Source organism: Nycticebus coucang, chromosome 6 (genome assembly GCF_027406575.1).
Source record: "Nycticebus coucang isolate mNycCou1 chromosome 6, mNycCou1.pri, whole genome shotgun sequence".
Lineage (NCBI taxonomy): Eukaryota > Metazoa > Chordata > Mammalia > Primates > Lorisidae > Nycticebus > Nycticebus coucang.
This window is the reverse complement of record NC_069785.1, coordinates 76981919-77007417: the sequence shown is the minus strand read 5'-3', so window position 1 is coordinate 77007417 and position 25499 is coordinate 76981919. Positions and strand designations below refer to the sequence as shown.

Genomic DNA, 25499 nt, shown 5'->3' with positions numbered 1-25499 from the left:
CAGAGCTATGGTGCAAAGGCAGACTCAAGCCTGGTGTGTTGGGCATTGTCACACCTCTCCATGGAAGGGAATTTCCTCATTTTCCAGAGATACCTCTTTTCTCTGTTTGAGACTGGAGACAATGCAGGCCCAAGGAGGGCCCTGCCTGTACCACCTGCAGCCTTTGGAGTGTCACACTCTGGTCTGTCCTGTGGTGCAGCTGCTGAGGGTCCCTGGGAGCCATCTACTTGTGCAGCAGGAGGATGCCCCTGTCAGTCAACACCACATCTTGTGGGGATGGAGTGACAGTCCCTTTGGCGAGGTAGGAACCTGGCCTGACTCGGGATCTTTCAATGGTTAGTCACTCTGAACATCCACTCTTCTGGGTGTCCCCTTTCTCATACATGTAGCCTTATGCAGGAGGAGCATAGGCCAGACATGAAAGCGAACTGCCCAACCTCAGAACAAACACCTGATTTTTCTGATCCCTAAGTCATTCTGATTCTCAGCCTAACTTGTGTGGTCCAGGCCAAGGTCTGAGGTCTGGAGCAACCCCCAGCCTCCTGCCCTTTCCCAAGAGCCCAGCACCCCTGAGGGGTTCTGATACCCAGGTGCTGAGGCCTGGAGCCTGCTCAACTGTTTTCTTGGGAGATTGTAGACCAAGGGGGAATGAGTGGGGATGGTTATCTGTTCACTCACACACACACACACACACACACACACACACAAACACACACACACACACACACACAAACACACACACCCACCTATGCTATGCTGCTAAACCGTAAGCTCCTCAAGGGCAGACATGTCTTGTCCCTGCTGGGACTCAGTTCCCAGTTGCCAGCATGGGCACAGTGGGGCCAGGCAAGTATTTGTTGAATGAAGAAGGAGAGGACAGACCATTGGAAGATGGAGATGTGCAGCCTGAGTCCTCCAGCTCTGCCGGGCCACCCCCTGGCCTGCGCTGCTGGGCCTCTGCAAGAAACTGGCAGCTCCTCAGGACTGACCTGAGCAGTTCCTGGCTGGGGGGAGGGTTCAGATCCTAAGTTCTTTCCCAAGAGCATGTACCAAAAGAGGGGAGCAGAGCCCAGCCACGGCAACTGGACTTCTTCAAAACCCTGAGGCCCCAGGAGCCCTGATCTTGCCTGGGCCCTGGCCTCTTGTCTGGTTCAGCTGGCCACACTAACCATGCTAAGAGTCCTCAGCCACAGTCCCAAGCGAGTCCCTAGGCCCTGCTCCTCCAGCACCCAGAGGGCACCTCGGCATGCACTGGGCACAGGCCCACAGAGCAGCCAGGGAAGTCAGACAGGAAAAGACAGGGAAGGGCCAGCTGCTCCTCTGTCCTCAAGTATGTGTGGGAGCAGAGAAGGGGATGCCACTGCCTCCCTTCTAGCGTTCCCAGGCCAGTCCTGCTGAAGGCCAGAGAGGAGAATTACACTGGGCTTACGGGATGTGGGTTTGAGTCCTGGTTCCTGGTTCACTGCTACTGATTGTGCCTTACCCTTTAGACATCTCTGGGCTCAGCACCTCCCAGTTAGTGGTATTCTGTATCTCACAGGTTTCTAGATAGACAGTGGAGGCCCAGAGGAAGAGGAGGTTATCTAGGGGAGGCTGAATGTGTGGTGCAGACATGCATTGGTGGGTGAGCTCTTGGTGCTGGTGCTCAGGAGAGAGGCCCTAGCTGGATCCAGAGATCCTGGAGCCTTCAGGATAGGGGCCAAGGGGGTCCCTAGGGTGAGGGGATATCTCAGAGAGACTTGGGGCACAGAGGAGAGTCAAGATGTATGCAGAAGCACCCACATTTATAGAGAAGAGGACAAGGAGCATCCCACAGCGCAATGGTCAGAGACAGAGGAGGGAATCAGGAGAGGGGGATGTCCTGGAGGCAAAAAAAGAGAAGGCCTCAGATGGGGGGACATACAGCCATGGGGAGGTCATGCCCCTGGCAGAAGAGGAGCTGCCAGCAGAGCTGGATGAGATGTCAAGTCTGAGTCAGGTCCAGGGCTCAGGAGGGGATGAGGATGAGGGGTCCAGGAGAGGAGCTACCTGACAAGAGTTGTTTGGTCTGCATGTAAAGTAACAGCTGATTTCACACAAAAATGGGGGGTTTCTGACAAACTGAGAGAGCTGATAACCCAAGCCCTCATTCTTCCCTGTCAGAATCAGCAAGGACTTGGGCTGCTGGTCTGAGTGAGGGTCCCACTGTGCAGTGCCCCAGGACCGCCACAGTGGCTCTGCCGTCTATTGCATCCACCCTGGTGGGCTGTGCAGTGTGGCCCTGAAGACATGGACCTGTCAATCCTGGTGTGTGTGGAATGACATGGGGTCAGGAGGAGCTGAACTGGGGCCCTGAGCTCCACCCCTTGCCTGGTAGCCTCCCTTGCTTTGCTAGATGCTGGATCACCTGGCATCTGTCTCTGGAGGGCCCAGGGGCCAGCAGGGCAGAGGGCAGCCACACAAAGCCTGGGGGGAGGATCATGCCTCCTGGCAGCCAGTGATGTCTGGGGAGGAGGAGCCTGTCAGCATCTCTGTCCGTCTTCAGAATAAGCAGAGGAGACAGTTCATGCGTAATGCCATGAGGACACCAGGAAGGCCCCCTCCAGCCTGGCTCACTGCCCGGAATCTTCCCCCAGAACACTAGTTTCTAAGTGTTGCCCTCATAAGACCATTCCTTGGAGTTCCACGGCTCCCAAGGGAGAGCTCATGCTTTTTGAGCCTGAATGAGCATTTCAGGCATGAAGAGACCTCAGGAACCCTGGGTGGTGGTGATGGGGAAGCATCTGGAAAGAATACTTGTGGCTTAAGTCTGGTTGGGAGATCTCAGGCCAATCCTCCTCTAATGGCTGACGCCATCTGTGTTTATAACTCTGGGATACTGGGAGTTCTCAGTGAACAAAAACTCTGAGACTCTGGGCCTCCAGGGACTGACGTTATATGGTGCAGGTGTGGATGGGAAATCGGGCGCTGGGCTGGGGCCCTGCTGGGGAGGTGAGGACCCTGGATTCCCAGCCCCACCCAAGGCCTGCTCCCTGACCTCTTCTGCTGTCCCATGTGCTTCCTGCTGGGAGCAAAGGAGCCTGGGCCTCTGCGGGAGCTGGCGGCCAGATGGGAAGAGTCATCTGTATCTGCTGCACTCCTGCTGGCCAGCCATGTGACCTCAGACAAGTCCCTCACTGCCCTGGGCCTTGGCCTCCTTGGCTATCACATGGGGCTCATGCAACCTGCCTTACAGGCTGCTCTGTTAAAGCTGGAGTGTATGAAGAATCAGTTCTCAGTGAGCTCAGAGTGAGGCATACTCAGCAAATGTGGGCTGGACTGTCCCATGATCACACAGTCACCCTATTACTGTTATTTTTGCTGAATCCAACTCACTGGCTGCTCAGACAAGCCTGCAGGTCACTGTGAGTCATGCTGCGGCCTCCACCCACTCTGCCTAGATTCCTGCCCTCGGGAGGCCTTGGCCAAAGGCCTAGAGCCTGACCAGAAGGAAGAGGAATGCCAGATCCCAAGGTTTCTCCAGACTGGTCACTGTATCCTCTCGGAAAGTCTGGGTTATTGTCCTGGTGTCAATAGTTTCTCTTCCTAAAAGGGACAATGGCTAATGGAAGATTAAGGCACAGAATGAGGTGGAAAGAGCTTTGGATTTGGGATTCCTGGATTCGTGGGTAGTCGCTAGTTCTGTGACCTTGGGCATGTCATGCAAATGCTCTGAGTCTCAGGAGCCTCATCTGTAAAATGGGAGTGATATTATACCTAGCTCACAGGGACGGTGACAATTAAACTGTGTGAAACACACATGTGCGGTCCTAGTACCTCTGCCAGGAATATGTAGGCACTCGGTAAATATAACATTTTTTAAGGTCCCTCTTGCCAGGACCTGGAACAATTGTCCTACTGTCAACAGTACCCTCTTCACTTATTCACCAGAGTTAGGGCTCAGTCTGTGACCAATGTCAGGTTCAGTCTGAGGACAGGGTGAGGGTGCTCAGACTTATCTAAGAAAACCTAAGATCCTCTGAGTGTGACTCTAGCTGGTCCTGATTTGTGCCACCTCCCCTGTGCTGCCCTCAACCCTGCACCATGTGCATGGAGGAAGCAGTGCCTTCCCTCTCCAGGCCTGGCCCTGTTCCCACTCATTAGCTCTGGGCAGCCGGCAACCAAAGCAGCAGCTGCCAACACTGGCAGCCCTGCTATGCAGCGTTGGCCAAGGGTCATACCCCACAGGCCATCTCCTTTCTGGCCCCTTCTCCTCAGCTCATCCTGCCCTGGGGCACCCCCCTCAACCCGTCAGTGCCACTGCCTTCCTGGTCCCTGCTGGGCTATGACTGGCAGGTCTTTCTGTGCCAAGCTGGTGACAGGTGCTAGGCACTGGGAGACCCTGGGCCCGGTCATTGGCACAGCAGACCTGGGCATGGACTCTCGGACAGCACAGCTGGGGCTCTTGTTGCCTCTCAAGAACTGAAACCGTTTCTCAGACCAGAGCACAGGCAAGCCAGGCAGGCCTGCAGCAGCGTGGAGACCAAAGCTTGCATCCTGGTCATGGAAAGACTGAGGCTCAAAGAGGTCAGTGGCTGGCCTGAGGTCACACAGGGAGTTGGGGTAGTGGACTGGATGCTGGGTCTTCCTGACCCCAGTGAAGGGGGTCAGATTTTCCTCATGTGAGCCCACTGTGATGAATGCTCAGGACGCCCCTCAACCCCATCATGCTTTAGAACTGTCAGTATCCCACTGTCTGGCTCTCCCGTCTCTACAGCCCTTTGAGGCAGGTTTCCAAGTGAGGTATATAGGCACGGAAAGACAAATAGCTTCCCAAAGTCACACAGCAAGCTAGAAGCAGGGCCAGATTCTTTCATTCATTCAACAACCATTTACTGATAGCTTCCTATGTTCCAGATACTGAGTTTAATAATAGGGATATAATGGCGAGCAAAGCAGACCATGTTGCTTATGGAATTAACGGGGCACCATGGGGCGGGAGGTGCTGACAAATAGGAAGCTAATAATCACAGAAAGTGTATCACCATGGGTGAAGCCGCAGCTGCATATAGGCTCACAAAAGTGTGTAATGGGCAAGAATTTGGCTTGGCCTGGGAACTAGGGAGGATTTTGTGGAGGAGGGGATGACTGAGCTGAGATTGGTAGAGGGGGAGGGAGAATGTTTTAGGGGAGGGAGAGTGCAAAGACCTAGGGTGGGAGGGAACAGTCTCCTCAGAGAACCAAGAAATGTCTGGTGTGGTTGGAACAAAGAGAGAGGTGGGAGGTCATGTTGCCAAGGAGCTAGTGGGGATGGCAAAGACCCATCCATCCTGGGCCTGGAATCCTCTTCACTCTGGGAATATGGGAGGTCTTGGGTCTGGAGGACCAAGAGCGGTACCAAGAGCAGTTGGAGAAACAGTGCAGTAGCTTATATGGGTGGGAGAGCTGGTGGGGAGAAGCAGCTGAATTCAGGAGGTGGGAGAGACACTGGCATGATGTGGTGACAGATTGGATGGGGCGAAGACTGTGATTCTTGCAACACCAGGTTGGGGATGGGATCACATGAAGAGAGAGAGTACAGAGAAAGAAGAACATCCTAGGGTTGAAGCTTGTGACAACCCAACACTTAATGCCAGATGGAAGAGATAGAGAGGTTATAGCCACAGATGGAAAGAAGAGGAAAAAGGGCTTCAAAAAGAGTGAGTGGTCCCAAGAGGCTAATGCTCTTGAGAGATCGTGCAAGACGTCCACTGGGCATAGGACCAGGCATGACAGTCAGTCGCTGGTGGCTGTAGAGAAAGCTTTTCCAACAGAGCATAGGGACAGATTGGAAGCAGACCAGTGGCTTAGTTGAAAAGAGGTGGCCTTATTGGGCTGGAACTGTTGGGGATGCATTCTAGTACTAGACGGGCTCAAAGCTGGTGCCTACTAAGGGGTGAAGAAACCAAACCCCCAAAGTGGGATACCATCTTGGAACCTGAACACTCTTCAGCTCTCCATGAATGGGGTGAATGAGTGGATGGCTTTGGAGCCCTGTCAGGCCTGTGCATCTGTCCCTCCCCCACCTGCATCTGTGGGCCTGTCTGCAGAGGATGCAACAAACCCAGGGAGGACAATGGATCCCCAAGGATCCCCAAGCCCCTACCCCCAGCATGGGAGGCAGAGAGCAGGCAACCTCCCAGGGAGACTAAGCTTAGGGCACCACAAAACGGTGATGGCACAAAGGTGAGAAAAAATATTTGGAAAGAATGTGAAATTTCATATAATTTCATTTTTCTCCAGCTTTATTGAAGTATAATTGACAAATAAAAATCGTATAAACTTAAAGTGCACAACATCATCATTTGACATAGGTACACATTGTGAAGTGATTACCACAATCAAGTTAGTTAACACGTTCGTCACCTCATGTAGTTACATGTAGTGCATGTCGGTAGTGAGAATAATTAGAATAATAACAATCAAAGTTCAAGTATACAATACAGTATCGTACTGTACATTAACTGTAGCCGCCTGCTGTACATTAGATCCCCAGAACTTACTCATCTTAAAACTGGAAGTTTGTTCATGCTGACCAACATTTCCTCTTCCCCTCATCCCCAACCCATGGCAACCACTTTTCTGTTTTCTACATCTATGAGCTCAGCTTAGATTCCACGTATGTATAAAAGAGATCAAATAGTATCTATCTTTCTGTGTTTGGCTTATTTCACTGCATAATATTCTCCAGGGTCATCCGTGTTGTTGCAAACAGGATGATTTCCTTTTCATAGCTGAATAATATTCCATTTGTGTGTGTGCGCGTGTATACCTACATGTTACAATACACACATTGTACTTATACAGGGTGGACATAAAGTTCATGTGCAATTTACAATAGTCAATATAATAAATTGCACACAAACTTTATGGACACCCTGGATATATGATGCTTTTTTTATCTACTCATTTATTGGTTCTATATTTGGCTATTGTGAATAATGCTGCCATGAACATAGGGGCATCTCAAGATGTCTCTTTGAGATACTGATTTTGTTTCCTTTGGATAAATACCCAGTAGTGGGATTGATTGCCAGATTGTATGGTAGTTTTATTTTTAACTTTTTGAAGAACCTTTGTACTGTTTTTCATGTTGGCTGTACCAATTGGCATTCCCACCAACATTGTACAAGGGGTCCGTTTTCTCCACATCCTGGGCAACACTTGTTATCTCTTGTCTTTTTGACAGTAGCTGTCCTAACTGGTGTGAGATGATACCTCACTGTGGTTCTGATTTGCGTTTCCCTGATGACTGGGGATACTGAGCTCCTTTTCATATATCTGTTGGCCATTTGTATGTGTATATCTTTTTTTGGAAAATACCCATTTTTGCCCATTTTTAAATTGAGTTATTTGTTTTTTTGCTATTGAGTTGTATGAGTTCCTCGTACATAAATTTTGGAGATTAACTCCTTATCAGATACATGGCTTGCAAATACAAAGTGGCCATAACGAACTTTATGGCCACCCTGTATTTTGTTCTATATTATAGGCTGCCTTTTCATTTTGTGGATTGTTTGCACATTAGATCCCCAGAACTTACTCATCTGAAAACTGGAAGTTTGTTCCTTTTGACCAATATCTCCTTGTTTCCCTCATTCCCAACCCCCACCCCAAATTTTTAGTTTGATGCAGTTCCACTTGTTTATTTTACTTTTGTTGCCTAGATTTCTGGTGTCGTATTCAAAAAATCATTATTAATTGGTCTCTAAAACAATATAAGGGACCCATAAGGGGCCTTTCCCCTATGTTTTCTCCTAGGAGTTTCAGGTCTTACATTTAAGTCTAGAAATATATGAATATATATGTACATTTAAAAGCATTGAAATATTCATTGCAAGCAAAATGAGACCTTTAATGGACTTTCTTATGTTTATTGCATGCTTTGTCAGTATGTGTTTGTAATTAGACATAGGGACATCAAATCTTTGCCGGATCTGCAGCCTCTGAGGTTCCGGGTCCTTCCTCGGGGGGCTCCTGCCTGGGGCTGGGGGCCAGAACTGAAAGCCCAACAGCTGGGCCTTCCTTCTCAGAAGCCCTCCCTTCTCCTTTCATTTGCATCTCATTAGCACCCGCTAGAGCTGGTGGCAGCTCTGCCTAGAGCCCTGGGACGCAGGCTGCAGCCTGGCCAGGTCGGCTAGCGTGGAGAAGTTGTAGAGAGGCGCCCTTTTACCCACTCCGTGCCACGGACTCTCCCGCCCCACGTGCCACAGCCACTGGGAGGGCGCGGGGGGACTCCCGTGTGTCCAGCTCTCCACTCCCGGCCCCCAGCCCCCAGCCCCCAGGCTTAGGTCGCCTAGGCTCCAGCTGCGAGTTCCTATAGCAACGGGGTGATGCGGCGGGTCGCGGTGCCCTCCGAGGAGCGAGCATGACCGCCACCCAGCTCCCCGCCCCACCGTCCGGGCTGGATTGGTGACAAGCAGGGGCCTCAATCTCCCGAGATGATCGGTGATAATTGGTTTATGGAAATAACTGAGAGGAGAAAGCAGCTCCCCGCTAGAAACCAGCCTCCCTGCCAAGCCCTCTCCCTGCCACCTGTCCTCTCGCCACGGAAATGGGCAGGGGGAGGGGAGGAGAGGACTCGGGAGCTGGGCTGTTGCAAATGGGCTTTTGGGGCGAGTGCTTCACCTGTTGGTCTTCAGCAAGGCATCTGTTCCCTTTCGGGTGTGTGTGTGTGTGTGTGTGTGTGTGTGTGTGTTGGGGTGGGGGGACAGAAGCTTGTCGTCACAGAGACCAAGTCTTTGCCTCAGTTACTCTTTGTCCCCTAGGTCTGTACTCAGGTCTGTTTTGGGTGCATTGTTGGAGAAATGGAGAAGACCTGCCTGGGGTCTGTTTGGGGGGCAGAAGAGGGCCATAATTTATAAAAGGTGCCTATTTCAGACCCCTGCTGTGGGCTCCAGCGGAGAGAGAATTCAACTCTGGTGGCTGCTTGGAGGAGGTATCATGAGCAAAGCTTTGAAGAAGGGGGGATTTTAGCAGGTGTTAGTGAGACAGCTGGGGAAGGAAATGAGCCCCTAAAGGAAATGTGGGCAACAGACTGTTGGTGGGAACCGGGTGGAGATAGGGAGCCTTGGTGGGAAGTTGCAGCGACTTCCAGTGTCTACAGAGGGGATTTAAGGAATGACAAGCTCCTTGGAGGGGGTTAAGAGATGGTGCTTTACAATAAAGATTGAGCAAATTTCCAACATCCATAGTGAAGGGTAGCTGGATGAGACTGTGCTGCCCCTTAGTGCCTTCCAGGAAGAAGTGAGGCCCGTGGGGTGAGCAGCAGACATGGCCTGGCAGGCCTTGGTACCGGGCTGAGGGGTGTATGGCAGGCTGAGACAGTACCAGGCTGGTGGGGGCACATGGGAGGCATCGAAGGAACAGAACTTGGGAAGCCCCCATGATAGAAATGACTGGAGAGGATGTGGGGGTGGGGAGGCCGTTGTGAGGAGCTGACCCCAGGGCTGGACACAGTGGGATGGGGCACCCAGAGGCCAGGAGAGGCAGGCTCCAGGTTGTCTCTTTCCTCTGGCCATCACTCCCCACTGAGCTCAGCCCAGGCTTCTGCATTCCCTTTGGGGTTGAGCTGTGGCCAAGCCCTGCCCAGTTGGTGTGAGATAGAGGGGTGGCTCTCTGGACCCTTTAGTTCCCTTCTTTTCTCAGCTTTGGTGAGCAGCTTCCCATGTAGCAGGGAAGATGCCAGGCCTCTATTTGTAAACCCACAGCCCTGTCTGAGTCGCACTTGGCTCTTCCCCACTGGGTATCATTGTCTCGGTCCTGGACCTTTGGGTGCTCATATTGCAAAAGCCATCCCCTGGTTTCCACTCACAGCCCCGACACGTCCCCTAGCCCCATGTATCCCCTGCCCTCACTTTTACCCAGCTACTTACGCCACCACATAGGGCCATGGTTCAGAGCCATCCTTGCAGATGGGTAGATTGGTGGCCCCGTGGACAGTGATCATGATGGTCTCCTTATTAGAGGGAGACAGGTGGCTGACCTCAGACTCTGTACTCTTGGGGATGTCCACACGCTCCTCTGGGTCTTCAGTGTTCTGTGGGGAGAGCCTGGGCTGAGTAGCCTCTTCCAATGTGGCACCTCCCTCTAATGCCATCCCTCCAGCCCTCCTCACAGCTCCCCTCCAAGTGCCTGTCTTCTTCTGTCATCCTTCCACCCACTCTGGAAGGTAGTCGCCTTGGACCCATTTTCTCCCTACCTCTGTTCTCCACCCCAAGGCTCTTTCAGCACCTCTCTGTCTCTCCTGCAGTCCTGGATCCTTCTTGCAGGATGAGACAGGCCACCTCATCTCTCAAGTCCAGTCCTACTTCTAAGCCTTTGCTTTTGCAGGTCCCCTTGTCTGTAATTCCTATCTCTCACACCCCTTGTCCAACCCACTAGCAGATCCAGATCATGTCAGCTGCACCTTCAAACCACATCTAAGGTCCAACCCCTTTTTACCTTCCAACTTCACACACTGGAGGCCCCAACACCCCAATGTCCACACTGTCCTCTTAAATGCTTTCTTGTTTCCTTTCTGGCCAGGCCTCTGCCCCATCCCAGGTCATACAGCTGCCAGGGAGATCCTTCATATTCCAGAGGAATGGAGCAGCTCCCTGCTTCTCTCTGAGCCTTACAGTGGCTGGGTAAACTGACCTCATCTTGTCCCACGGCCATTGCTCACCCCACTCCAGCCACACGGGCCTCCTAGCTGTTTCTCTCACCCACCAAGCCCCCTCTAGCCTTCCAGCCTTTGCCCTGGCTATTTCCTCTGCCCAGACACCCTTCTTCAGAGGTCACCCCAACACTGTCATCTCTGGCTTGCTCCTGTCACTTTCTGGTGCACACTGTCCTCCTTGCCTAATAAGATGACTAATTAGGAGGTGAGAGCACCTTCCCAGAAGTGCCAACACTACAGAGACCCCTCCCCTTCCCCTGATTGAAGAGGTCACCCCCTCCCCCAGGACCCACAGGGCCTGTCACCATCTGCAAAGGTGTTGATGAGAGTTACCCCTCCCCTTTCCCTGTATTCTGCTGCCAGGCAAGAATGGGGTAGGGGCAGCATCTTCAGAACCACCCCCTCCTTTCCTGTGTCAGGCTCTTCCTAGGATCACACCTTCACTGTCCACCCCTAACCTTCCTACTCCCCAGCAGTTTCTCTCCCCTGGTTCAGTGGCATAGGAGCAGGACTAGCACAGCCTGGGCCCCAGAGACCTAGGTTTCAGCCCAGCTCTGCCTCAACTTTGTGCCACCAACTGGGGGCCTCAGTTTTTCCACCTGGCCAACAGGAATGTCTGGAGTGGTTTTTGATGTCTTGCCAGTGGCCAGTGTGCTGGAAGTTCCTACACTGAGGCTGGGAGAAGTGAATAATGTCACTCCCAGCCCTAGATTGGTGCCCCTGTTGCTGTGAAGGCACAGGGTCTACCATGAGCTCCTTGGGGTCACAGAAGTGAAGGTCTAGAAGCAGGGCCCTGGTTCAAGGGCTCTCACTGACTCCCCGGCAGCCCTGAAGCCCAGCTAGGCATCTGCAGACCAGGCTAGGAGCTGTACCCCCTTTCTCTCTACCTTCTCTGGGCCTCACCGTGGCTATAGCCTTCTAGGAAATAAAGCTTGCAGAGGGTTTGGTGAGAACCGCTCCTGCTTTAGCTCTGGGCACCAGGCCAGCTGCCAGGCTGGCGCCTCCTGATGAGGCCTGCAGGCATGTGCCCACTGGGCAGGCTGGGCCCAGGGCCAGAAAGGCCTGGGGCCAAGGGTGAGGCCTGGAGTGGGGATGGTGGGCCAGGGCTGCCATCCTTCTGTTTTCCCCTTTTTCCTTCCTCCATCTGGATGGGAATCTGGAAATCTATAGGCTTCCTTGGAGATGCCTGGCAGGAGGACCAATATTCCCTGTCCCTCGCCCCTGCATCGATGGATTTATGAGTAAATGGTCCATGTGCTGGGTTGCAAAAGGGGGAGTGAAAGGGAAGTGGGAGTAAAACCTCCCTCCCCTAATCCTCAGGGCCCACAGACTCATGTGCAGAGGTGTGAGGAGCCCTGAGAGAGAATTCACGTTCCTGTCTCCTCTCGGCCTCTCGGGCTCACTCTCAGTTAGCCCATCCAACACTGCTAGGGGACAGAGATGAGTAGACAGCATTTTGAGGCAGGAGACTGGCCAGTTTCTCAGCTGCCCAGGGCCACCAGCAGTGGGTGGAAGGATGGGGTGTGAGCCTTGAAACCTGATGCCACAGTGCCACACTCCTGGATCTTTCACTGGGTGTGGAGTGCCAGCCAGCTTGGCATGGCTAATCCCAAGGCCTTCCCCATCCAGACGGGCGGCCTTGGCCTCCATAGGCTGGGCTTATGTCTTTTTTTTTTTTTTTTTTTTGAGGCAGAGCCTCAAGCTTTCACCCTGGGCAGAGTGCTGTGACATCACAGCTCACAGCAACCTCCATCTCCTGGGCTTAAGAGATTCTCTTGCCTCAGCTTCCCAAGTAGTTGGGACCACAGGCACCTGCCACAACACCTGGCCAATTTATTTTTTTTTTTGAGACAGAGCCTCAAGCTATTGCCCTGGGTAGAGTGCCATGGCATCACAGCTCCTAGCGACCTCCAACTCCTCGGCTCAAGCGAGTCTTCTGCCTCCGCCTCCCAAGTAGCTGGGATTACAGGCACCTGCCACAACGCCCGGTTATTTTTTGGTTGCATCCATTATTGTTGTTTGGTGGCCTGGGCTGGATTCAAACCCGCCAGCTCTGGTGTATGTGGCTGGCGCCTTAGCTGCTTGAGCTACAGGCACTGAGCCAGCCAGCAGATGTCTTAGGGGCATCAGTTGGGACATTTTTGGAGGAAATAGGAGGAGGAGAATAGGACCAGCAGGGAAGGAGTTAAAGCCCCTTTAACCTCACATGGGTGAGGGGGGTATTTACATTGGTTTTGGTGGGGAGGAGGAGACCCCTTCCACGCCTGTCAACCCTTCTCCCCTAGCCATCTGGGACGCCTTGAGAAGTTCAGAAGCCCAATTCTGTCCCCTAGAAGAGCCCTGCATCTGACAGTCACAGCAGCTGGCTATGTGGGAGACTGGGTAGCAGGGGCCTGACTGCCCGGATCTCCAGTGGGCCTTTTTGCTCAGCAGTGTCAGGAGTCCTTGAGGTAAAAATGGTCCCTAATTTTTTTTTTCTAGTTTCAGCATCTAAATTCACCTGGGAGTTACACTGGGCAGGGCGAGGCCTTCTTACAGGTGAGAAAACATACTCAGAGAGGCCAAAGCACACAGCTCAGGTAGAGGGGTGCAGTGGGGGGCTGGGACCAGGGTCTATCTGATACCACAACCTTGCTGTTTTTGCTTGGCTCTAACCATACTTCCTGGACGTGGGGCTCCTTCTTTGGGACACAGCATATGCTCCTTGAACTCATAACCTGGGTATTCATTGGTAGCAGCAAGAAGAGTTATATTTGTAGCAGAGAGACTTCCAAAAATGATGCAAAAGTCAGAAATAATAAAGAAAAGAACTGATAGATTTGATTACATTTTTTTAAAACTCTATACCAGCTTCTATAATGGTCCAAGATTCACTGCTATACAAAGAAAAGACAAACAGGAGAAAATATTTGCAATATATATAAAAGAACTCATATCTCTAATACACAAAGAGTTCTGAAGTCCATAGACATCACCCCAATAAAAAAAGACATAAACTGGGGATTAACAAAAGAAGAAACCCAAATATTTAACACCATGTATACATTATGAATATGCTTATAGGGGATTCTGCCAAGCTATTAAAAATGCTTCCAAAAGCTGTAAACCAAACAAAACAACTCTGGCTCCTCCTTGGAGCTGCCATGCACTCTCCCTGGATCCCTGAAACCTGCTCAGTGGGGCAGCCGGGAATTGGCTGGCAGCTTAGGGTCCAAGGCCAAGACACCTGGGACCTGGTCCTGAGTGTAGCATTCCAAAAGAGGCTTAATGGGGAGGGTGGAGTCTGGGGAGAGGCCACCTGTGGGCAGAGAACAACAAGAACCAGAAACACCAAAGTCAAGTGTAACGAAATGGAAACCACACTGGGGCCTGGGCACCGCCAACTATTTGGTTTACTTGACCTAAGAGTGTAACTGCAGAGAGGGTATTCCTAGTTAGCAAGTACCCATGTGCCTTTGGTCTCAGCTCCTTCTGCTATCCCTATGGGTGACACAGTTGAAGGAACATTGAATGGCTTATATCTCATTGTACTGAGATTCTAGGCCCCTCCCGATATGGTCTCACTCTGTCACGCAAGCCGGAGTGCAATGGCATGATCATAGCTCATTGCAGCCTTGAATTCCTGAGCTCGAGTAATCTTCCTGAGCTTCCTGAGCTCGAGTAAGCCTCCTAAGTAGCTAGGACTAAAGGTGAGCATCACCACACCCAGCTAATTTTTAAATTTTAGAGATGGGGTTTCACTATGTTGTCCAGGCTTTGTCTCAAACTCTTGGGCCCAACTGATCTCCCACCTTGGCCTCGCAAAGTCCTGGGATTACAGGCATGAGCCACCATGCCTGGCTGACCATTGCTTTCTTTTAAGCATCTACTATGTGTCAGGCGCTGTTCTGAGTGTTGGGGATTTAGCAGTGAACACAATAGACAAGATCCCTTCACTCTAGGCAATTGAGCATCTGTGTCCTGGAACAGGGGGTGTGGGCCCCAGAAGATGAGGGCCAGGGCTGGGAGAGTATGGGGACAGTGGGCATCAAGGTTGGGGCTGTCAGGCAGCAGCCTAGGAATCCCCCAGAGAACTTGAAGAGGGAGAGGGATGATGAGCCATCTCAGTGGGCTCTCTGAGCCTGCGTGACCCCAGCGATTAGAGGGCAGAAATGAAGGGCAGGCAGGGTCGACAGCACTTGCAAGCCCACTGCATTTCAGGTCTGTGCTCCACATCGCCCCAGAGCACAGGGCGTCAAACCTAGAGGAGCCACAGAGACCACCTCAGTCCCTACTTCACAGCTGCAAAAACTGAAACCTAGAGAAGGCAGGCTTTTTCATAATTTCAGAGCAAACAAAACAAGGGACTTTGAAGGAGGGATGAGTTCAGGTAGGTACGTGGTCCATGCCCCTAGCCTCACCTTTTCCTTTTTCCGTCCCATCCTCTTGGGGGCAGGAGTGTTTGGCCTTAACAATCTTGGGGACCAGTACCTGGAATTGGTGGGTGATCAGGCATCAGTCCTGCCCAGACAGCTGGCCTGGGCACGTTGGAGTCCCAGAACAATATGAAGGTCAGTGTGGTTTTAAGAGTGCCACACACTAGCTCTGGAGGGTGGGTGAGGGGTAGAGGCCTGACTATTTCTTAGCAGCAAGATGATCTGTGAGTGGAGGTACCTTGAGGGGTTTTGGCCATGGCCTAGACAGGGGTTAGCCAGCGGGCAATTGACTCCTGGCACCCCCGGGAAGGTGGAGAGAGGGGTGACCCTCTCTCTGCCCAGAACTGGGAAAGCCACCTAGCTGGGTCACCTGGGCAACGTTGTGTGACGTCACAGGGGAGGGCTGAAGTCTCACCAGCCCTAGAAACAGCCAGAGGCTCATGCCTTTGGTCTGGAGTCTACAGCCCTCCTGGCTCTTTGGCTACCTAACAGTCTTCCCTTTTTTTGGTAATAATAAACACAAACTTCAAGAAGATAATTTCTTCTTGAGAATAGGTGAGAAGATGAAGCCAGAAGAGGGGAAAACACATAAGCAGATTTGTGATTGGTAACATTCTGGTTGTTAGAGTGGGTGGCCAGTTAATGGGCGTTTACTCCACTTTGAAAATAAATTTTTAAAAAATTAAAGAAAAAGAAAAGAAATTATAATTAAATAAAGAGACATATATGTGCCAATGACGGTACTAGAGTATGAGCCAAAGATTGTAGTTAATCCAGTTCTGAGCTCCTCAGGAAATTATTATAAAGATGAGAAATCTTTTTACTGAGCAACACCAGGCATCGTTCTAGGTGCTCACTGTGAAGCAAGATGGCAGAATGAGGAATGACTGGTCCTGGGCCTGGGATGGGGGCTGGCCAAAGGAGAAGGGAGGTCTGAGCTGGGCCTTACAGAGCAATCAGGCATCCTGGGCCAGAAAAGGAGTGATTTGGGGTTCTAGGTAGGGTGTTTGGGAGGCCCTGGTGGTCTCCCTTGTTATTCAGCCAGCCGTTTTAGGCCCCACATTGGGGATTCTTTTCATCTTCCTTGGCTTGGGGCCCAAGAGCAGGACCACCCTGGCAGCCAGGAGCCAGCAGCCTCCTTCTGCTTTGCAGAGGCCTCTTGGCTCTCCCCACCCCCACTACAAAGAGAAAGGCAGGGAAGATGAAGTTCTCCTCGCTTTAGAGACAAAAGCTGAGGCTTCACCTTTGAGTAGAACTGAAAGGACCAGTCAATGTCCCTCAGGTAATTGGGGCTGGAAGCCAGGAACCCCACACCTAGCTTTCTCCCTGTCCAGGCCTGGCAAGGGGGGCATCCTGGGGCTCTGGGTCTTGGGTCCTGCCCTGACCAGGAATGGCTGGCTGCTAGTACAGTGCTTTACTTCCCTCTGGGGCCAGCCCTGTCACAACATGATATGCACAAGAGGAGAGGGTCTCAGCAGATGGCTTCCCTGTCTCCCTAGAGTGCTTCTCCCTCTTTCTCTCAGGCCTGCTTGGTCCAGGAGACAGTGGCAGCAGTTTGGAGGGGGTGGTGGCATCACTGTAACTCCTGCCTGGAGTGGTAAGGTAGGCACTTAGGAGCATACGTATAGGGCAGTGACTCTCGGGGCTGTGTGAGGGCCCCACTTCTGCTCAAGTGCCTCCTGCCATTCTGTGCCCTAGTGCCCTGGCCACTGCGCTTGCCTCTCTGTGGCTCTGCCCTGCTGGGCTCCCGGCAGTTGCCCTGCCTAGCATCTGAGTTTTCTGTCACTGTAGCCCCACCCCTGTGCTCTTCCTGCCTGGGAAGAAGATAATGCAATTGGACACTGGTTCCAGGCCGTCTGGCTCCAGAGAGAGAGAGCGGGCACTGTGCACTCAGCAGACACAGGAAGGAAGCCTCCCCCCACCTCACTCACTATCTATCTCCCTGGACCAAGGACCCCTGGGACCCTGGCTCCTGTGCCTACCATAACCTCCCCAGCACTGCTTCCTCCTGATGGGCAAGAGGGCCTCAACAACACTAGGGTCCCTGTGCTCTACCTTCTCTTCCTTGTCCGACAGTGAGTTGGGGGACTCCACCTCCCCAGCCCAGGGAAATGGGCTTATTCCCCTAATGTCCAGAGGAAACTCTACTCCCCTGCCCAGGGGCCAGCCTCAAGCTTTGATGATTCAGGGAGATTCCAGTGTGAGGGGAAGCAGGTAATGATTAATCTCACAGCTAATAGGTAACCCTGCGCCCCCGCCCCCGACCCCAGGAGAGAGCACTTGGACTTGTATCATTCATTAGGTTGGACCAGTGATTAAACACAGTCACTAGGGAGCCCACAATTCTGGGAAGGGCAAGCCTCATGGTTGGATCTGGGCTGGCTCTTAGGGAAGGAGGGGACTTGCTGCCTTCCTTGGCTTTGTGCTGGGCTTGCTGGGCAGCAAGAAGAGTCTGGGTGGATACATGTAGTTCATGGTCAGCCATGCCCTTGTGCCATGTCTAAGGCCTGGATGCTGAGGAGGCAGCTCTTCAGGACTAACTGCCCATGCAGCAAGTCCCAGGGAATTGTCTCTCTCCCAGAGCCAGTGAACTGTACCTTCCTTTCTTCCTTAGCCATGTCCCACCCCCACTTGCCCCCTCCCACATCACTCTGTCTCCATTTCTTTTGGGCAGCTGAGTTGGATGAGGTGGGAAATGTAGGCAGTGTGATTTTGTAGCAAATGACAGCTAGCTGTGGTATCCTGGGTTAAAATGTTAACCCTCTCTGAGCTTTAGTTCCCTTCCTTATCCAGTGGGGACATCAGGGTTGCTCTGAGGGCTGAAGGAGATGGTCCAGGTAAAGCGCTTGACACTGATGGCGAAGTGCCCCGAGACATGCTCGCTCCTTCCCTGCTAACCAACCTTGGACTTGGCAAACTCTCTCCAGCACAGATCTGGCTGTGGTGACTTAAGCTTAAACCCATCCCAGCACCTCAAGGGGTAGGATGTGAACTGCCTCCAGGGTGCCCACTTGGAGCCATGATTTAAGCACAAGGCAAAGCCAGCCCCCCAAATCTCTCTACAGAAACTTCCAAGGCTGAGCCTCAGAGTTGATGTGAAGTCAGTGCAGCCTCTGCTGTAGTCAGAGGAGGATATTCTTTCAGAGTCTTCCATCCTTCAGCCAACAATGAGTACCTGCTGTATACACTGCTGGGGCTGAGCATGAATGGTGGTTGGAACATGAAGACTTTGTAAAGCTCAGAGAGGGTTAACATTTTGCCCAAGATCACACAGCTATGTGCTGCCATTTGCTACAAAATCACACTGCCTACATTTCCCACCTCATCCAACTCAGCTGCCCAAAAGGAATGGAGAGCGATGGGGGGAGTGGGAAGGGGTGGTACAGGGCTAAGCGGGGAGGGAAAGCCACGTTCACTGGTTCTGGGAGAGACACACTTCCCTGGGACTGCCACCCTGCAGGCAGCTCTCTCCATATCGCACAGCAGCTGCCACTTTAGGTCTGGCCATAGTTCCCTGCTCTTGGTCCTTCACATCTGGGAGTAGGGAAGTTACAAGTCCCAAGGGTACTGCACTCTCCTTCTTCACCCTGAACTTTGCAAATAGTCCCTTGATTAAACTTCCCTCAAGTTCACAAATTTGAATGCCTTCTTTCTCTTGGTAGGACTCTGACTGATACCCCTGATGTACAAGCCCCTTTCTGTGAGCCTAAGCTCTCACTGAATGTCCTGGTGTCACCACTCTCATCATCACCACTAGCTCCTACACAGACGCCTCCCACCACATTTAGTGAGCACTTACTGTATGCCGGGTGCTGTGCCAGGGGTTTCCCGCATTGTCTCATTTGCCCCTTACATCCCTGTTCCTGGGCATTGTTGCTGTTAGTCCATTTTAAGTTAAGAGCACTGAGGAAGTGGACTTGCCTAAGGTCGCACAGCTTTGAAGTGGCAGAACTGGGGTTTGAATCCAGCCTGCTGGCTCCAGAGTCTGTGATCACAAACACCAAACCACACTGCCTATTCCTTTCATTCTGGGGAAAGCAATTGCAGCTTTCCTTCCTTCTCGCTGGAGACTTGGGGCAACGCGAAGTTCAGATCAAAAACACCTGGCCTTTTGTGTGAGGCCAGACAGATGGCTCTGTGACAATGCAGCCTGTGGACACCGGTGGCAAGAGAGAGTGGCACACTAGAGGCTCAGCACCCTGGGCCAGGGCCCTGTGAGCAAGAGGAGAAACAGGGAGTCTGGAGGATGCCACTTTTATCCGGAACAAATGGGCCATGGGGTTGATTGTCCCCCAAGGGCTGGTGTGGTCACAGCACTCTGGGCCATGACTCCTATCACTAAGCTTGTTCCCAGTTCCCACTAAGCCTCTTAGATGCTTGCTGACTCTTCAGGGCCTGCTGGCTGAATGAGCAAGGGTGGGACTCGGGATGTGCTGGGCTGCTGCCTGCCCTTGCCCTTCTGACCTTGCCCTGGTTCTGTACTATACGGAGGTGACTTTTATCAGCTCAGTAAATGGCTACTGGGCTAAATCCACATGCATCCAAGTTTTGTCACAGAGCAGACTCTGTGATAGTCCTGACCTCTCTTGCTATGTCCAGTGAGACCTCAGGCTCACCTCTCTTTCTATACTTTATTCTGTGGGTTCTGGCCCCCTGGGATAGCCTGGTCTAGCACCACCAAGTAGGCAAAAAAGTTTTGGGCACAAAACTTTTGCCAGCCTTGAATGGCTTGCCTTTAACCCTGGCCCTGCCAGGCCCTGCGGCAAGGATTCTGGCAAGTCAACTGACTCCTTGGAGCCTCCATTCCTCATCTGCAAAACAGACCTGCAAGCAGGCTCCTTGCAGAGTCATGGTGAGGATTAGACAGGAGAATGATGTCTGGCACATAGCAGGCAGCCCCTAAATGAGATTTCCTTCGCGCTTACACTAGCTTGCGACAACATGGAGCCCCTCTGGCAACAGGAGACTTGGGGGTGATTGGTAAAGAGCGTGGTCTTCTCATTGTTGAATAATGCTGCTTTCATTTGCTTGGCAGGCATGTTCACTGATTGCCATGTTGAAGGATTTCTCTCAGCCTTTGGTAACCAGAGCTCTCATTTGGGGCAGCCAAGGTCCTACTGTCATGTCATAAATCACTTTGCTAAAGATGCAACATGGCTTTGGGGTATTTTTCTTTTGAGGTAAGCAACGAATCCTTCCATCAGTCCCTTCCATGAGGAGGAGCAGAAGCAGTAACTTGCAAAAGCTGTGTGTGTGTGTGGGGAGTCCAGTCACAGGACAAAGGCCTGGGGGTGGGGAGCTAGCCTCAGTCAGTGTCCAGCAAATCTGTGTTCCCTCACTCACCTCTTCCAACCCCCCAAATCTGACCAAGTCCTTCTTCTACTTCAATTAACACTTCAGCAGGCCTCACTGCTCTCAGGAGGTCTAATAGTCTGACAGCCCAGCCCTCTATCCGACACAGTGATTCCTGCCTCACTCCCTGCTGCAGCCTCATGGTACACCTGTACCCTGCCTCCAAATGGGCATTGATCTCCCCAACATTCATGCCCTCACATATGCTGTTCTGTATGCCTGGGCTGTCTCCCCCCCACCCCCCCGCCCACCAGCTTGAATAATTCATGGTATAATCCAGTGAATAATCCATTCATTCTTGCCTGGAACCTTCCCCAATGATCTCCACCCACACTCTGAGATCATCAGATCCACAGCCCATGGGCCTCCCCAACCCTGACTCATGACCCAGTATTGACTTTTTGGGACAGGGTCCATGGCCCATTTGTGCTGGATAAAACTGTCATCTTCCAGTCTCCCGGCTTCTGCCCTTGCTTATAGGGGACTGGCCCAGCCACACTCAGCCACATTCTCTCAAGCTGTTTTGTCTGCCTAGAAGTGGCCCTCTAACCTTGTCTGCCTAGCTCGCTGGCTTCCACTGGGCATCAGAATCATGAGCATTTGCTATATTCTCGAAATTTGCTATATACTCAATTCAATGGTCCTGTTGGGGGAGCATCAACATCCCCATTTTATACATGAGGGAAGGAGGCACTGACAGATGGAGTCCCAGAGCTGGAGCGTCAGAGTAGGGTCCCGAGGGCAGGGACTGTGCCCGATGGTTGCCACATCCCCAGGGCCCAGCATGTTGCCTGGCACAGAGTTGGTACTAGGTAGGTGCTTGGTGAGTGAGTGGGGGATGACGTAAGTGTCTGGTGCCTTCCTCCTCCCTGCTACTTCAGCCTAGAAGAGGGATGTCTTCTCCACAAAACATCCCTCCTCCAGAGTCCAAGCCCTCTGTGCCTTCTCTCCCTGCTAGGGCAGGAATGGTTGGTGTGTATAAAACTCATAATATTAGCTGACAATTAGTGAGCACTTAGAATGTGCCAGGCACACTGCTCTATGCATTTTGTTTATTCAAACCTCAAAATGATACATGAGGCAGGTACTACTGTAGCTCCCATTTTAAAGATGGGAAAACTGAGGCAGAACTAGGAACAGAAGAGACAAGCTTTAGACCTAGGCCATCTGGCTGTAGCACATGTGTTCTCAATCACAGCGCTGTCCCTTGTTAGGTGCTTGTGGGCAGTCTGGGGATGGGGCTGATAGGCCTGAGCACCCTACCCATAGCCCACAGCAGCACAGCTCTGTAGATCCAGTTATAGGAAACTGCTTACTCAGGCCAAGCCTGCTTGGGATCCCTTCCGGATTCCCTGCTCAGCTCCGGCTACCCTTCACTCACACTGCCAGCCATCTCTACCAGAGAACAGAGCCTCTGGCCCTAATCTCATTTGAGGCCATGAAATCGCATTTGTAGTTGGAGTTGGCCCAGCCCTGCCTGTCTCCTGGAAGAGAGGAGCCCGGAAAACGATCTCCCAGGAGGCCACTCCAGGAACCCCCACTGACAAAGAGCAATTATGCTTTAAGAGGAAGATTCAAATAATGTCTACACCCTCCCCTTCCTATGCATACTCAGGGGTCTCAGCTCCACTGGCCCAACAGTGACTTAAGGGCAAACTTCACACTGGGGTGAGAGGTGAGGGGTGGGGCACCCATGGCTTAGCCCCCCGCCTGCTCCCACACTCACTACTTCCCCAGAGAGCCTCAAAGTTCCCCAAAGAGCCCACGTTCTCTCAAGCCTCTGGGTCTCTGCTCAGTCTGTTCTGTCTGCCTAGAAGTGGCCCTCCCACCCTTGTCTACCTAGCTTGCTGCCATCCGGGCATCACGATCATGAGTATTTGCTATGTTCTTGAAATATGCTACATATTCAATTCAACAGTCCTTTTGGAGGAGCATTATCACCCCATTTTATAGATGAGGGAAGGAGGCACTGACGGAGTCCCACAGCTGGAGGAGGCAGAGCAGGATTTAAATTAGAACTTGATACTACTTTCCTTGCTCCCTTCCTGTCTTGGCTCAGGTACTTCCACCCCTCCCCTGTACCTTCAGCCTTCCAAAGCTGGGCCTAGCTGGGCTCACTGACTGCATTGGGGTCCCCGTAGAGAGCTCTGAGAGTCCAGGCCTGGCATAGAATTGGGGCTCAGCAAATGCTTCTTGCAAGGGAGAATCGATATCACCTCCCCACCTCCAAGGCTGAATCAAGGTGCTTTCCGGGCTGCCTAGGTTCTGGAAGCCTTTGGAAGCCCCTCTCCTCCAAGAAGGCCTCCTGGACTACAGTGAGGGCAGCATATTTTTTAATCTCTCACAACCACATTGCAAAGTAGGCATCATTATCTCTCTTTTACAGATGAGAAAACGGAGAGAAGCAAAGTGACTTTATTCAGAATACCTCCTATGAGGCAAAGTGGGAGTCTGAATTCAAGCCTGAGTTCCCGAAGTTTGTCCATTCCACCTCCTTAGCTGAAACTAAGTCACTGTTACTTCTCAGAAAGGGTGGGAAAGGGCTTAATTCTGGGCTAGGGCTATTTGTGGAACACTTTTTCCTAAGTGTCATCAGCCATCTGCAGTGGGCCAGGGGTCTGCCCTGAGACTCAGCCATTGATAGCCCCAAGTCCAGCCTTGCTCCCAAACAGCCCAGTGTGATGAGCACTCTTTGTTGGGGTCAGCATAATACCAAGTAACCTGTCTTGGCTAGACTTGGTGTGACATGGGGCCACCAGGAAGAAATCTATTCCCTGAATTGCTTCCCCATGATCCTGTCATAGTGCCCAGTAAGTCCGGTATTAGTGCTGTATTCAAATGGGCTAAGGAACAGCTTGTGAAGTGTGAGTCTCTCTGGGAAAGGATGCTCGAAGTCATTTCCACCTGTGTACTGGATCAGAAAGACCAGAATATACAGTGGAGACATGGATTCCAGTCTGGTTTGCTATTGACTGCCTTAGGAAAGTCATTCACCTCCTCTCGGGGCTCAGTTTCCTGCTCCAGAAACAGAAAACCCCCCTCACCTCTCAAGGCTGCCCTGACCACCTCCCAAGACCAATATGATGCTCCAATGGGCTTTGCAGGTTGCCAAGTGTGATCTAAGTGCTGTCTTTGCCAGCCTGGCCCAGAGCAGCCTCAGCTAAAGAGGGAATGGCAGAGAGTGTCAGGTAGAGATGACTGAAGCTCTAGGCTATTCCCTTGGCATTCCCTGCAACTCCCTCAACTCCAAACCTCCTCTGTCCATCCCTTGCCTTCCCCTGCTTGCTTGTCCCTCACATGCTCCACATTCCAGCTTCCACACCTTGCTCACACTGTCCTCTGCACTTGGAAGCACCGCCCCCCCCATCTTAGCTGGAATCCCACCTCACCTTCCAGGTAGTGATCAAGGGACTCTCTGACACTTGTAAGGCAGGTTTTAAGCACCATGCAGTTTCCCACCCCCTTCCTCATCTAAGCCTCATAACTCCCTTGTCAGGAGGCCCCACTGCCCAACATACAGATGAGGAATTTGAGGCCCAGGGGGTAAGTGACTTGCTCTAAGCAACTGGGAAATGAGGTTCTAAACCAAAGTCTTCTCACTACCAGTCAGAGCTGTTTCCCTCCAGTAGAATGAGTCCTTGATGGCCAGCCACCTGTGTCCACCACTTCCTCCACGATCAACTTGGAAAGTCATGTTCCCCAGATCCTCCCATTTCTTCTCCCTGCTCAGCCTGGAGGGTCCCCATGGGCTGGACACACAGCAGCCTGGTTTACTGCTTAGGACACCCAATGAATGAATGAATGAATGAATGAACGAGAGCCACCCTAGGCCGAGGGAGGTCAGACCATTGGGGCACAGGGCAGGCTGACAGGTCTAGATGGAGAAAGGACATTTCACCTGTTTCTTCCATCTGTTCTGGTCCCTGCTGGCCTCAGCTACTCCTGACCCCAGGATTCTGCAAAACCAGCACTGGATCCAGGCTAGGCTGACTGGGCTGACCCTGACAGACCTACCCTACCAGGGCTGGGGCAGGCCCACTAGGCACTGTCAGCCTTCCTGTCCTGCCCTCACTGTTAGGGTTACATTAAAGATGGGTTTCCACAGGGTTACTCTCACCTCATAGAGTACACATGCCACGCCATGTGCCCAAGCTGCTTTCTCATCTGGTAGAAACTACGGTTGGCAGGTCTGCCCAAAGGTGAAGGATTCCAAGGTGGTATGTGTCTGTGGAAGGACATGTGATTCCAGGTATGAATGCATCTTTATGGTGTAGTGCATTCATGTCTACTCAAGTGTGTGTGTGCTTGCATGCGTGTTCTTGTGTATCTGAGTGTCCACAAGGGCAGCTGTGTTTGAAAGTTGGGGCACATACCCCTTCCAGGGCTATAAGGACCAGAAAAGGCCACCATAAACTAGGCTCTCTTGTACCTCCTCCCCACTTCTTTTTTTTTGAAACAGAGTCTCACTTTATCACTCCCTTAGAGTGCTGTGCCGTCATAGCTCACAGTAACCTCAAACTCTTAGGCTCAAGCAATTCTTTTGCCTCAGCCTCCCAAGTAGCTGGGACTACAGGCACCCACCACAATGCCCGCTATTTTTTAGAGACAGTCTCACTCTAGCTCAGGCTGGTCTCGAACTCATGAGCTCAGGCGATCCACCTGCCTTGGCCTCCCAAAGTGCTGGGATTACAGGTGTGAGCCATGGTGCCCAGCCCCTCCCACTTCTTTCATTCATCTCATTTCTGGACATGAGAAGGCCACCACATGTCCCTGCCCTGCAGTTCATAAGCCACTCATGGGCCTCAGCTAGCTGGGAGACATAGAGAAAGGCACTCCTGGGTGGTGCCTGTGGCTCAATGAGTAGGGTACTGGCCCCATATACCAAGGGTGGCGGGTTTGAACCCGGCCCTGGCCAAACTGCAACAAAACATAGCAGGGCATTGTGGCGGGCACTTGTAGCTACTCAGGAGGCTGAGGCAAGAGAATTGCCTAAGCCCAAGAGCTGGAGGTTGCTGTGAGCTGTGATGCTAGAGCACTCTACAGAGGGCAACAAAGTGAGACTGTCTTTAAAAAAA

At 52.1% G+C, this 25499-nt stretch overlaps 1 protein-coding gene across 1 annotated transcript in view; it reads right to left on the bottom strand.

The window, feature by feature from the left end:
* LOC128588721 (coiled-coil domain-containing protein 33-like) overlaps nt 1-15078 on the bottom strand; it is a 54265-nt gene extending 39187 nt beyond the window's left edge. Inside the window, exons 1-2 of the mRNA XM_053595562.1 lie at nt 15058-15078; nt 9873-10036 (exon numbers count right to left, since the gene is read on the bottom strand). Coding sequence (XP_053451537.1) covers nt 9873-10036; nt 15058-15078 — 185 coding nt within the window. The remainder of the gene's footprint in view (nt 1-9872; nt 10037-15057) is intronic.
* Between the last annotated feature and the right edge of the window lie 10421 nt (nt 15079-25499).